The sequence below is a fragment of the Spea bombifrons genome, chromosome 6 (assembly GCF_027358695.1).
Source record: "Spea bombifrons isolate aSpeBom1 chromosome 6, aSpeBom1.2.pri, whole genome shotgun sequence".
NCBI lineage: Eukaryota > Metazoa > Chordata > Amphibia > Anura > Pelobatidae > Spea > Spea bombifrons.
In genome coordinates this window covers 11,567,885-11,582,581 of record NC_071092.1, presented here as the reverse complement: position 1 = coordinate 11,582,581, position 14,697 = coordinate 11,567,885, and the positions used below count along the sequence as shown (strand labels likewise).

Here is a 14,697-nt window from a genome sequence, read left to right as displayed (position 1 = left end):
CAAACGCATTCCTGTTGCTTTCGGTTTTCACTGATGCCTCCCTTAACCCCTTAATGACACGGGCTCCAAATGCATTGTTTTCAGTGGGTTTAGGGACCGCCCATTGTCCTTAAGGGGTTAAACTAAAAGTGCAACCAAAAACGCAAGGGAATGGAACCAGATACCACACCAATGCCAATGATCAACGTTACAGCAGGTCATGTGCGCGCAATAAAGACAAGCATGCGGATTCTATGTCTTTATAAATGTTATTTTCCTGAATGCTTAATATACTAGGTTTCAAGAGGTAACTAAATATCATAAAAGAAAGTGTAATTACCCACTGTACATGGTTTGGTTACTTACCTCATTATTTCCATAACCTATTTTGACAGACAGTGAAACAGGATGATTCCCATCGCTATATACTGAGCTAGACATTGATGGTGGTACGCCATAACTCCCATTATCATTTTTGCTTGCATTTCCTTGCTTTTTTACACTTTCGTTCTTACAGACTCTTACACTCTCATGCTCTTTCACTCTTACTCTTATACTGTCTCACATTCCCAATCTTACTCATGCTTTCTCCCATTCTCATACTCTCACATGCTCACGTTCTCTTACTCTTAATCTCTCTTTCAATGTCTCCCTACCTTCTCCGCCGACCACTTCCTCCTCTCTGCCTCCTTTCCCACAGCTCCGCTTCTTCTCTTGCCTCTTCTTTTTCTGTTTGCTTCTCCCCAGTATCACCTTCTTTGACCAGGCCTTCTGGAGCGCTTCCACATAAGGGCCACGTAGATAACCTCTCCCCCAATTTAAGGAACAGGGACATGGAAGCGTTTGGCCAAGAAGTTAGGGAGACTCATTCCGGGACACTGAAATGCCTCAAAATTCAGAACTGCCCCAGCCCATCTAGGACACTTGGTCACCCTACTCTTTTAACTAAACCCAGATATTGTTTTGAAGTACAGATGATATAGGCATACACACTAGTTGTTAGACATATGTAGTGAGCTATATTATTAGAATATATTGTTTTTAGGGTAAACTCCTTGTGATGGCTAGACAAGTGGGTCAGAGCATCTCCAAAACTGCAGCTCTTGTGTGTTCATGGTCTGCAGTGGCCAGTACCTATCAATAGTGGTCCAAGGAAGCAAGTGAACCGGTGACAGAACCATGGGCGGCCAAAGCTCATTGATGCGGACGAGCTGCCTGTAGCTCAACTTGCTTGAAAAAGTTAATGCTGGTTCAGATAGAAAGATGTCAGAAAACACAGTGCATCACAGTTTATTGCATAAGGGGCTGCATAGCCAAGGGGCTGCATAGCCAAGGACCACAGAGCAATGGAAGCAGGTGGCCTGGTCTGATAATTCACATTTTCTTTTACAACATGTGGATAGGTGCGTGTGCCTCGCTTACCCGGAGAACACGTGATACCAAGATGCATTTATGGAGGCTCCACCTCGCATCTTACAACACTTAAAGGATTCGCTGCTAACGTCTTGGTGCCGGATACCACAACACACCTTCAGACGTCTAATGGAGTCCATATCTAAATGGATCAGGGCTGTTTTGGCAGCAAAAAGGGGACCTACACAGCATTAGGCAGGTGGTCATAATGTTATTGCTGATCGGTGTAAGAATTATCCATATCTTTGGGAATGGCTGATTAGGATTAAGTGCAGATAGCCTATAGAGAATGATTAATAATTTGGGGAAGAGGGTACATACGTGCATGGTAGTTTTCCTATAGTGTTTTATAACTGTATACTCTTCTATCCACTTATAAGCCAGTTTGAGGCCCAGCCTCCTAAAGAGCCCCCAGCATTAGTGTACCTCTGACCAGGGCGGCCTTAGGGGTGTGCGACCGCACAGGGCCCACGACTTAAAACCTCATTCATGTTAAATAAAGTTTAAAAAAAAAAGGGGCGCCGAGAGGTTGCTCGTGAAGTTCTCAGCAACCGCTCTGACTATTCCGGCACTCAACATGAAATGCCGGCACCGCGGCAGAGCGAGAACAAGGTAAGTGGGGGGGGGGGTGTAGGTTGAAGGGGCAGAAGGGGGGGTGTAGTTTGAAGGGGCAGAGGGGGGGGGTGTAGTTTGAAGGGGCAGAGGGGGGGTGTAGTTTTAAGGGGCAGGGGAGGTAGTTTGAAGGGGCAGAGGGGGGTGTAGTTTTAAGGGGCAGGGGGGGTAGTTTGAAGGGGCAGAGTGGGGGTAAGTTTGAAGGGGCAGAGAGGGGGGGTAGTGAGGGGGGGCGCCAGAGGAGTAGTCCGCACAGGGCGCCCCAACGCCTAAGGCCTGCTCTGCCTCTGACACTAACACGCATCCCTAACAATTTTTTTCAAGGCAGGGACTTGTAACATAAAAGCAGGGGTACTCTTTAACACTAAGAGCCCAAGAATAGGAGCCAGTAGATTACGCAGAAACACCCTGTAGAGCATGAAGAGACTGAGGGTATTAAGAGACATTGGTTAAAGGAACAGTGCTGTGACCTCACTATTAATTTACTTTAATAGCTGAGCATCTGAAAGTATGTCCAGGGGAGGGGCTGGTATGGGGGATGTAAAGCTTGGTGGCCCCTAGCCCCCTCCACTAACACACACTCACTCCCTGTCCCTCGGGCCAGCCCTGCTGGTATATCACAAAAATCCTCATTTGAATGCAAGCAACTTAACTGAGATTCGCATTAAGTAATGGCTTTCATATCCACCGTTACTAAAACCATTTCACTTTTGGCTAATTTTAAAAGTACCCAGGCATTTGACTTAGCTGAGAGGCAGGTAGAGGGAAAGATGAGATGCTGTGATAGAGAGAGAGGAACGATAAAACATCAAATTGCACACCGCATGGCAGCTATCGCATTATTGTGCATATAAGGAAAGAGCTTGGCGTAGCTGCGCGTCTGCGCCCTTATCTAATGCATGTTTGTGATTGCTTTCTTATCTACCATTTGCTATTATTAGACTGGCTTCTGTCTCTTTCTGATTTCACATTCGGTGTGAACGGCCTTGATGTTATCCATGAAAAAGGCAGGCATTTTTGAAACCATATTACAACAATCAAATTGATTCCCAAAAATATATATCGTATGTACCTTTTTGAGTCCAAAAAAATGCAAATTATTATCTGTGTGATTACGATTACGTCACACATGATACGATACACACTGACAGGTGGTGCCATTATAGGTTTATACACTATTCTAATATAAATGTTGTCGAAGTATGCATATACCATCATTAGTGTTCAGTAGCATTTTAGACTAACACTATGTGTACAAGTAGTTCCTTAGTACCCAATTTTTTAAATTGGAATTAAACATTCTTATTTGATCAACTATCATCGACTTACCTATGGCAGCTTTTGTGAGACTTTTTTTTTACTATATTTTTACTTTATGGACTCAAATCTAAGTAAGTGCTGCGTTTTATGCAAAACTGCCTTTTAATATATTCTCCAAATGTTATGCAATTTAATGGAAGAGCAGATGCTCCGCACAGCAATACCAACACATGTCAACTTAGAAAATGGGTACAAGCATGGGAAGAATTCTACTAAACACAATATTCAAACTGCACAGCTGAATCTTTAGTCTCTAGCACAGCAAGTGGAACTCATGTGAATTGAGCAGTCCCCTTAACCCCTTAATGACAAAGCCCATACATGTACAGGCTCAAAATGCATTGTTTTCAATGGGTTTAGGGACCGCCCATTGTCCTTAAGGGGTTAAAAATAGAAACATATGTATCTCTCTATACATCACACACACTTAAAAAAAAATTAAAGTCAGTACTGGATTCTTGTCATCAATCAGTCCCCTTCACTGCAAGGAATTAGCACACATCCAACAACTTTATGGAACACGAGGCACCAAAGATTTTTATTCTGCACAATATTTGACAGGAAAACCAGTTGCATGAATTGGAAAATACAATTTATTCTCATTGCAGATTAGAGACGAGACAGTTAAAAAGACGCAAACAAAAATAAATAAAAATAGAACACTATTGTGCACAATCCTGTCCTTCAGGTCTGCACATCATGTTCAGAATAGTGGTTATAGTCATGGACCATTCAATAAGCGCGTTAGTTATATTGTGAGAATTTCCAGCAATAAAAATAGTTATTGAATGTTATATTTCCATCTGTAACTGGATAAATTATTCTCAACTTTTACAAGGTTCCTTGGAAATGGTCTAGCCAGGATTTTATTCATATCAGCATTTCTTGAAGAATACTGTGTAGTCAATAAAAACTTTTAAAAAAAAAGATACACAAATAAATGCCTCTCCACTTGAGTAAAAATTCAAAAACCTTAACATAAATAATAGCAGGTCAATCCCCGTCTGTGAAATTATTCCCTTAAAAAGAAAAAAAGTCAGTCCTGCTTATTCTGTCTGTTTTTAGTGGGTTTCATACTTGGAGTTATTAAAACATTGGGAATGTTAATTATTACCAAAAAGATAAAAAAAACCAAAAGAATATATGAAGTTTATTGTTTTTCACTTTTTTTATTTTTTATTTTAATTGAACGTAAAGGAAGTCCCTCAAGCCCTCCTGTAGCCTCCAATATGTTGATACAAGAAAATCTGGGACACTTAAACCTCACTTCACCACAGCAGTCCAAGCATATTTTATGGACAACCAGGAGTGTACGGAGGCCGGTTTTTTCAAATAAATCCTGCTCTACCCTGTTTCTACAGACATTTAGTTGACAAAAATGGTCAATTTAGTCATATTACACCGTACACCTCAGTAATGCATTTGAATATCTGTTCATTGTATTAGCAGCAAAGAGGTAGACAGACCACTCTACCTTAGATTTAATAGTTTTTGGCCCTGTGAAATATAAAAGGAATGATTCACAAAAGAGATTTTGAAGTATACCCCTGAGCTAGACTTCTAATCATCCAAAACCCAAAGGCATTTTCAGGATGGACAAAATTCATTTCAGGAAGTCTTCAAGCTTGGGTTGGTTAGATGCAGAGGACGTGGAGACTACAGGCCTGGACACCTTCTTCCGTTTTGCTTTGAGGGGTAGAGGGCGAATTTCTGCTATGTTGCTCTGGGAGTAGGTGGTTAAGGGATATTATGTATTAAAACATTTATTAAACAAAAACCACACACATAGCATCAACAAAATACAAACAAAGGCTCCATGATGACACTCATAAGTATAATATTGGTAAACAGTAGAAAAAATAAAAACTTGATAGATTTCTATGTATATAGCATACAAACCTGAAACTCAGTTTTCTACAAGAAAAGGATACTGGTTGGATGAATTTTGTTCTTCCACCTAAACCATCAAACCCAGTTCGAACCTACAAAGAAAAAAGTACAAATAGCTATAATGCCCATTTTTTCTGATAGGTCAAGTGAAGCAAGTGTTACAAGAAGTAGGGTACTAAATCATAATAAAAATATCTGTGCTTTAACCCCTTCCGTACCGGCGTTCTCGGACTGCATCTTCCCTTGAAGACCGCAGTTTTATTTAAATATTTTAATTCCATGCTTGTGATTCGCTTCAAAGCTCCCCAGCGATCCGTAGCAGCCGCCCCTCGCGATCCCAGCATCCATAGCGACGCTGGATCACGCATCATCGATGACATGCCTGGTACGTCCCGGTCTGTGGGTGACACCCAACCAGGAACGTCATCGGTACGGAAGGGGTTAAAACAACTATTGATGAGAACCCAATATATCCCAGATACCAAAGAAATTCAGTCATTATTTCTCTGTGATTATGGCTTGGATCTCTGACTTCCTCCCAATTGTGTGTCTCTGCTACAGCGCAACACACTAATCAAAATAAGCAGCTTTAGCCAAAACTCTTATCATACTTACTACTCCAGAGTTCTGCCTCATCCCCAAAAAACTCCCGACAGGTTTTTTGTGAAACAGGGAGTTTTTGATGAAAGGCGGTAAAGAGGGTTGCTCATCCTCTTCAGCATTTAAATTAATGCCTGTCCAGGCCTGGGAATGTGAGAGAAGATGTGTTGAGGTTCAGTAAGCAAATTTTGACATAATATACCACAGGCGGTTAGACTTACAGTCAACTTCTTAGACTCCTGTAGAGTGTTTGCACTGGGGTTTGCCTCAGTGGCTCTGTAAAGAGAAAATGAGTGCCTCGTGTCAACAGAAATCACACCAAAAGTCATTTCGGGTCAAGCAAAAAATGATATAAAACACATTTTAAATGAACATTTCCAATCTCCCGAGTGCAGCATTGTTAGGCCATAAAAACAATTAGAATGTACGAGTTCAGTAATATAACTTTTATACTGAGGTCAAAAAGTTGGACATTAATTTACAAATCTAGCTTTGCTTAAAGTTTAAAAGAATATTGTTTTACCGATAGGAAGAGTGACAAGTAAGTTTGGTTCATAGTAACTATGCAGGTTTGTACAATGTCAGACAACTGAGGTCTGCTCAAGTAAAACCGTTTTCAGATCTTGAAAAGTTGTAGATTTTGAAATATTGCTTAAAGCTGTGCAGCTGAAATGCCCACTTAAAAGATATTTTCATGTCATATAGCAATATCAGAATCTTTTGTATAGGATCTTACTCGAGCTTCATCTTTTTGAAAGCAGAAGTAGCAGACTTGTGTGTGTTGTGTTCAGGCGTTTCAATGTCAAATGTGATGTCAAGGTTGATATCTTCCCCTAAAACGGGGGGACGAAGCTTTGGTCGTTGAAGTCCAATGGGAGCAGGGCTAAAAAAAAAAATAAATAAAAAAAGATGTCACAAAACAGGTTGATTGAACAGTCACAATTCTGTTATTTATTAAATTACATTTTAATAAGATGTCCATCCATCATCCTTTTGCCCAGAGTTCAAAGTTCACACCATTGGCTGGCTGGTAATGGTCAGTCCAATTTCTTCTCTTTTTTCTTAAATGGGCTACTACTGTAGATTTTAAAGTGTGCTATTATCTTACATGTTCCATAAGTAAATTATATGGAGGACATCTCTTTAGACCTAGACACAATATGCTGGTGAGTAACCAACAATGTAGGTGTGCTAAATGAAACGCATAAGTTGTTTTCTGAGACAAACAAACTGATTGGACTTCAACTTTTTTGTGCTATTATGGTAGCCTATAGCAGGTAAAGAGGTAAACTTTTGCTATAGATGTAAGAATTGTGTCATGATGATATTCGGCGGGGGGGGGGGAAGAGACACCTTTGCACCTTTTTTTTTTTTTACAGTCAAAAGTAACTTTCAGCTTAGCATTAAAAAAATATTATTCATTGCAAATCAGCACCAACCTCTCAAAAATCAGCCGACTGATTGCTTCATTGGCTGCTGTTGGTGAACTAAGAGTTTTCTGCAGGAACTCAACTTTCTTTTTAAGACTCTGCAAAAATAGGATATACGAAACAATGAATAAAATGATGAACACCGGTTTCCTCATCTCCAAGTCAAAATACAGGGGGGAGTTCACTAACCCAACAATTTTATCTCAGGTTTTGCAAATGGATAAAACAAAAAAAAACAAAAAAAAAACATGGTTTTCTTTTTAACATTATTGTAATGACAAAACTTTAAAAACAACAAAGCCACAAACACATGTAGAATAAAAATTCAGTGACAGATCGAAAAAGAAAAAAAAGCCAAGACAACTAAATTATGAAGAAGAAAGGTTTAATGGGGTGGAGGGAAAAGATGAGTGAGTGAAAAGGGGCAAGACGGACCCTAACTGCTTCATAGATTTTAATCTCCCCAATCTGATGTTCCATCTCACCATGATTTCTTTGTCTGCATTCTGGAGCTCCTTCTGGGTGTCACTAAGCTCCTCTCGTACTTTTTGCAATTCAAGTTCAGCCTTCTGCGCCTGCAAATGTATTGAAATGGATATTAATACCTAAAAAACACTAACAGGGTCAATAGGTGAGCGCTGCAAGCCTGATTTCAGGCTATGGTTCCTCTATTGGCTCGCAATATTAAATGTACACGTAATAACGTTTCACTAGACAATACTGGCCCCAATACCAGGGCCCCACAGCAAGAAAACAATGAGGACCACTCAGGCTTTTGTTCTACATTAATATTAAGATTTTAAATACACATTTACATATAGATTCCCATACTGTACAGACAGAACAAATATGTTAATGGATTTTTTTTACTTGAATGGCATACAAAGTGCTGACTACAGGTGTTCAGTGACTTGGGGCAATGTAAACACAATGAAGTATTTGAGGTATGAAGGAATAATAATAAATAATAAAAAAAAAACCCAAACAATTTTGGTTGAAAAGGTCCACAAAAGCAAAAAAACAAGAAATGTTTAGAAAAAGTTTTGACCTTGTTGTTAGAAGAAAATAATTCCTTCTTTAGCTTTTCAGCCATCTCGGCAGAGGATTTCCGTGCCTCCTTCAAATTCTCGTACTCTCTGCCAGTAAATGATAATTGAAAACAATGAGTTAAAGGTTGGGGCAAAAACAAAAGCCAGTCTTAAACATCTGAAGAGAAAAAAAAAATGTAATATGGAATTCTTTAATCAATCTGCTTTAAGTCCTGGCCACTTATATGCAGCTCACTTACGCAACGTATATTTAAAAAGGATACACAATTCTTTCCATAACACAAATTATTTGTTTAAACAAGTCTCTGGTGACCTCATAGCGTTACACATGACTGGTTAATGCAGGGTCGTCAAGCAGAAAATATAAATGTTTACATGGTGCAGACATATTTCAATGACACAACAAAGGCGGCGTGTTCTTGAAAGGTTTTTTTTTTTTTTTTTTTTTTTAATAGAAACAGACATTGGCAGTCGACATGGAACACGTGGGCCAAATAGCTTCACACAGCTATAGTTTATGTGCCTGGCAGTAGAAGTCGGCATCGACAACCAGTGTTAACACAGGGCAAACAGACAGCAATCCCTTGTGTACAGAAATGAGGTGTAATATATTATATTGTTGTATTACAATGATACTTGTAATACAGAACTGTATAATAAGACTGGTGATTAGTTATATATATTTATAGATCAACACCTTTTTCTATATCAAGTTATACATCTATTAGACCACCAATACATGTGCTCACAATATGCTTTTATTTAATAGTGAACTGTGCCAGAGGGAAAACAAAAAAAAACTTTTTTTATTTTTTAGTGTACAAATGACACGATTTAATAAAGCTCCCTATATATACACACTACATCTAATGGTACACTGGACATTATGGTTTAACGTTAAACATTGCTGAAATTTCTTGCATTTATCTCTATTCGCCTCTTTTACACAGGGGTTGACAAATTTGGTTTATATCTAGGAGCCCCCCCCCCCCCCATTTCTCGCACACATACACAGACACACACTTTTTTTGTACCTTTATCTTTATCAGCACATGACAGCTACCTGCGTCTGAGAGCAAGAAATGAACGTGCCGGCATTATGCCAGGTGGTTATCGATGTACTGGGCAGGGGGCTCCTCGCAAAGCGGAAGCCTCAGTTACACAAAGTACTAAGTTCCCCTGCAAAAGCCGAGGTGCCAGGAAACAATTTCATGTCGCCTTGGCATCCTGCTTTAAAAAAAAACACTAAAACATTTCTCATACTGGCTGGAATTGGGAAATGATAGATGATCCTAAAGGTAGATAATCTAATTTTTACAATACAATAGATTAATACTTGAAACAATTAAAAAGGTCAGCAAAACCTGAATATACTATTCATTTAATGTAAAACAGCACATGTGTGAATATGCACGCGAAAGTCAGGAAACTTGAAAGTTTAAGCGCTTTAGGAGAAGCTATATATTTTACCGAACGCAGGCAATACTGAATAAAAACAGGTGGAATTCTGATCACGGTCACTGACCAGAAAATACAGATGAGGGGAAAATAGCATCTGCTATGAAATGGACAGACAAGACTGGATAGGCAAATGCACTACTATGAATCATTTTTAACTTATTCTTGAGGTAGCTGTGGAACATAAGTTTAATCATTACTATATCTTGAGTAAAAACATCTCCCGGCATGTATACATTACTTACTTTTTCAAAGACACACAGTATATGGCCAATTGTTCAACAGCTGCTGGGCCTGACCCCATATCTCTGACCATAAGGTCTACCTCATGTCGCTGAGACTGCAACAATAAATCAATGCTGTAACATAAGAAAAGAAAAGAAAAATGTGATTAACCCTTCCTTGTTACATACAATCCTTTACCGTCCAACATATATTCTTAGTTATGTTTACAAAACCACACACACGTTCCTTCTATAGCAGTTTGTAAGTGTAGACGTAGAGGAACTCAACACGTTACGTCTCCACAAAGCCATTATGCACTACAAGACGAGCATTAATTCATAAACAAAGAGTACTCACCTCTCCATTGTCTTAAGCTTGTTTCTTAATTTGCGAGCTTCATCTTTCGCAGCTTTCGTTTCTAACTGCTGCTGATCCAAGAATCTCATTTGTTTCTAAGATTAGATGAGGAGAAAAGCAGCACACGCATATCAGATGTTAAATGTATAGAAAGTTTGTTATAACTTGATAGAAAATAAAAAAAAGAACCTTTAGAGTGACTTAAATAAAACAGTCTAGTCTCATTTTCCTCCTGCCTCTACTAAAAGAAGCACATTTTTTACAAATGTAAAATCTTGGGTAAAATACATACCCGTGTTTAATAGTCAAGTATAACTTTATACTCAATTTTGAATGAAAATATAATACACACACAGTTTTTTTTTAACCTCTAACACTGTATGGTGTTTTTTTCCATTTTTAACTTAATGCTGGAGTTCTGTAGGAGTACACTATTGATTGTAAGTTGGTTTCCACAAGCAGTAACCCCATCAATGCCACAATTAAGTCAGTGGAGGCATGAACAACACACAATTGCTCTTACTGTTAGATCATGCAGCATAAATAGATTTGAACAAAAATGTATGAAAAGAAAAAAAAAAATCGTGCGTACCACACATGTAATTAGCTGCTTGCACTACAGTGTACGAGGCATACTAAAGTTATTTTCCTGTTTTAAGCAGAGGCAACTAAAGAGAGGAAATAATAATAAGTTTTTTCTACCAAAATTGGTAAAACCTGAGACTTTTTTAATCTCTGCAAATTACCTTTAATGTCGAACACAACATCTCCATGTCCCCAAGTTCTTTCTGTAAGGACTGTATTGTTGCGTTTCTCACATCCAGCATCTCCCGGAGAGAGTTCACCAAATTTTGACATTCTCGTTTTTCCTTTTCTGCAAAGTGTGTTAAAAAACACTTCATTTAATTAACCTACAAATCATATGTTTAGCTAATCAAAAATGTTTAACGTGGCAAAGACATTTTTTTATATATTGGTGGGGATTAATGTATGTTATGCCCACATCTAGACCTGCTACACCCCCTCTTCACTTTCAAACAGCCTTGCAGGACCACAGACAAGGTTCCGCTGCAGAAGCTTCTCCATACACTTTGTTTAACATTTTAAACAATATATATTAAAGTATTAAATAGAGCAACGGTCCAAGCATATAAAAACAAATTATCAATCAGCATATGGCATCAACCTATTACTAACAGCTTTTGCACCACATAAAAAGTAAGAATTCAGTGAAATAGAAAATGAGTCACAATTTTACACGAGAAAAGAATTACGTTTTTATAACATTTAACTATTATAAATGCTGCACTTAGTAATATGTTTAAATTTGCAGTAAAGCTTCATGAAGCTTTTCAGCAATGAAAAGAAGTGACTGTAGAAGTCTTAGAAGATACCTTATTTATATAAAACTACTAAATAATGTTCTCATACTATTAATCCAAACAAACAAGCAGTTGTTACATTCTACATTTGTGAGGTGATGAGGCATTCAATTAATCTCCATAAAAAAATCCTGCTCATCCATGAAGGTTTTGTTAAAATGTGCAGAGAGACCAATTCCAAACAATGCTACTATATTTCATTTATGTGGGGACTGCAAAAGGCTGGTTGTAAGGAGCAACCAGGATAGCGAGACCTGCTTGCAAGCAAGGAGATAAAACAGAGAATAGTCAGCAGAAAAAAAACCCAGATGTTTCTGCAGTAGTCTCAAAATGCCATTTGCAACATACCTTGCCTTTGGAAATATTGAAATATTTGACTTCAACTCACCTTTGGTTAGAAGGCTAGCTTTTACTTTGTCCACTTCATTCTGTAATTTAAAGAAGAAGTGTCACAAAAAAACCCCCCAAAAAAACAAAACTACAAGCTGAAAAGGAAATATGATGAGTTGAGAAAGCGTACCCTGTACATGCTGACTGTGCTAATCTTAGACATTGCACTACATTAAAACCAAGGTGGCCAGCTGGCGAAGACACAGAAAATATCCAGGATATAGAAAACATACCTTCAGAGATTCTGCATCAAGAGTGACATCCTCCTCTCCTCCAATATCAAAGAATAATTTGCTGATTATCTGTCTCTTGCTGACCTGGAAAACGTATATATATAAGTAATATTAATATCACAACACTTGTATTGTTTGCAGGCTATTCTTTATTATAGATATTGCAGTATCGAGTATTACCAGTATAACACTAGGCACTAGGAGTACACGTTCCATTCTGCAGCGTTCATTAAAATTAACCCACAGGACACCAGTAATATAATAAAAACATGAGTAACATACCAGGGTGTAGAATAATAACAATGGAACGATAACGCAGAAGGAATTACCTGTATTCGACATTGCGGGCAGGTCCGACTCGGAGCAGAGTGAAACCACTGGAGCAAACTGAGGACGACATCAAAGAAACATCAGTAAGTAACAGAGATCTTCACCGAATGCTAAGAACTCTAGTGTTATCGGCTGAATCAACTCCATCATACGAATCGGAGCTCAATGGGATACTCATGGATCACAGCATAGCCATCAGCTCGTTTATATGGAAACTATACGGGAATCGTGGATCATTTCCCACAAAGCTGTAACCAATAAAAACCCACAGGATGAGAAAACAAGGGTTAAATATGTTTTTTTTTCTCTTTAGTAAGTTAGTTAGACTTAAATAGGAATATTTACACCTGGAAACCAGTAAACTCTACATGTTGCAGGAAAATGGTGTTATTTTGTTGTATTGCAGACACTGACTTGGCTGCGAATATAGAGTTTGCATAATTTCCAGCAACATTTACCAAAGAAAACAGGCAGCATGTAAAATGCAGTTATATAACTGACATGGCAACCCTACACATGACACAGTTCTCATGGTAAATGTCTATGCATATCCACCCGGATCTAGGGTATTCAAATTTAAAGATAAACGTTATGGGCGTCAAAGAACTGGTATTATTGCCCGGGTTGTGTAACCTTGGTATATACAATAACAATAAGTCTACGCACCACTCCTGGTGGAAGGTATGCCCGCAGTGAATAGCTGCCACATCCCGACTATTATCGAAGAAGTCCGAACAAATCGTGCAGTATGCCCGAATGGGCATGGCTGCGGCTCAATAAACGGAACCAGGGCACCGGTAACTCGACGATATTCCGATTTTTTTTTTACCACACCAATTTTGTTTTTGCCGCGGGTGTCCGTCGGTTCCGTGACGTCACCAGAGCGCCAGCGTCTCATTTGACTGATGGCGCTTGCGTGAGGGTTAAGAGTCACAGCGACCCCCGGAGGTGGGCGGGGGTAATGGCTGGTTTGTGATACAGTGATTATCGTTCGTAATAATTTAGTTTTGAAACAGTTCAGAATGTCGCATAGATCTTATTCTATAATGCGATTGGACTCTTAATTCCCCAATGGAGAGAGTATTTTCAGCAGTTATATGCAGTGTGAGCACATAACATTTAACCCATGCAGTCTGCATGTTGTTCCTCCTGTTAGTGGATACAATACATTTAAAATCATTTAATGTAGATAGACCCCGTACGTAGGGTGACCGTATTTTATTTCTGCCATTCAGGGACACACTATGAAGCGCATGAGATCATACACACAGGTATATATATATATATATATATATATATATATATACCGTATATATGTTGGTATATGTGTGTTAGACATGCATTTTTTAACTACCGTATTTGCTCAATTATAAGACGACCCTGATTATAAGACGACCCCCCCAAAATCTGAATATTAATTTAGGGAAAAAAAGAAAAAGCCTGAATATAAGACGACCCTATAGGAAAAAAGTTTTACCAGTAAATGTTAATTCATGTAAACTATTACATTTTTTAATAAAAGCTATGATTGAGAAAAATATTCTTTTGTTTTTATTTCCTTGTATTTCCCAACCTGCCCCCCAGTTACGCACATCTGCCCCCAGGCTTGCCACTCCAATATGGCACTGTGGCCCATGATATGCCTTTTAACCCTCTATATGCCACTGTGCCCCATGATATGCCTTTTAACCCCCTATGTGCCACTCTGCCTCCAGAAATGCCTTATACCCCTATATGCCACTCTGGCATTTAGGGGGTTAAAAGGCATATTATGGGGCAGAGTGGCATATAGGGAGGTATAAGGCATTTCAGGAGGCAGAGTAGCTTTAAGGGGGTTAAAAGGCATTTCACAGAGCACTCTGTCTCCAGAAATGCCCTATGCCCCCATGCTCACAGCAACCACAGTCCTATCATACCCAGGTTCCTGCATTTACTGGTTGCCTGGGCATGATAGGAGTGTGATTGCTGTTAACAATCACACTCCTATCATGACAAATCAGCCAGCACATGCTGGAACCTTGGTATGCCT

At 38.9% G+C, this 14,697-nt stretch overlaps 1 protein-coding gene across 1 annotated transcript; it reads right to left on the bottom strand.

Moving 5' to 3' along the window:
* Positions 1-4,905: 4,905 nt before the first annotated feature.
* TRAIP (TRAF interacting protein) lies at positions 4,906-13,542 on the bottom strand. The gene is made up of 15 exons (XM_053469427.1): positions 13,335-13,542; positions 12,668-12,725; positions 12,339-12,422; positions 12,104-12,143; positions 11,080-11,207; positions 10,334-10,428; positions 9,997-10,110; positions 8,293-8,380; positions 7,730-7,819; positions 7,254-7,342; positions 6,551-6,697; positions 6,036-6,090; positions 5,830-5,958; positions 5,256-5,306; positions 4,906-5,047 (listed from the first exon to the last, which is right to left on the bottom strand). The coding sequence occupies exons 1-15, from the start codon at positions 13,430-13,432 to the stop codon at positions 4,928-4,930; spliced, it is 1,386 nt and encodes a 461-aa protein (XP_053325402.1). The 5' UTR covers positions 13,433-13,542; the 3' UTR covers positions 4,906-4,927.
* Positions 13,543-14,697: the final 1,155 nt, after the last annotated feature.

Excerpts from the sequence above, each read along its gene's own strand:
- TRAIP (XM_053469427.1), bottom strand. The coding sequence starts at position 13,432 with ATGCCCATTCGGGCATACTGCACGATTTGTTCGGACTTCTTCGATAAT. Across the intron at positions 7,820-8,292 it reads TATTTTCTTCTAACAACAAG|GCGCAGAAGGCTGAACTTGA; the intron begins GTCAAAACTTTT and ends ATACATTTGCAG. Across the intron at positions 6,091-6,550 it reads TTCAAAAAGATGAAGCTCGA|AGCCACTGAGGCAAACCCCA; the intron begins GTAAGATCCTAT and ends TTCTCTTTACAG.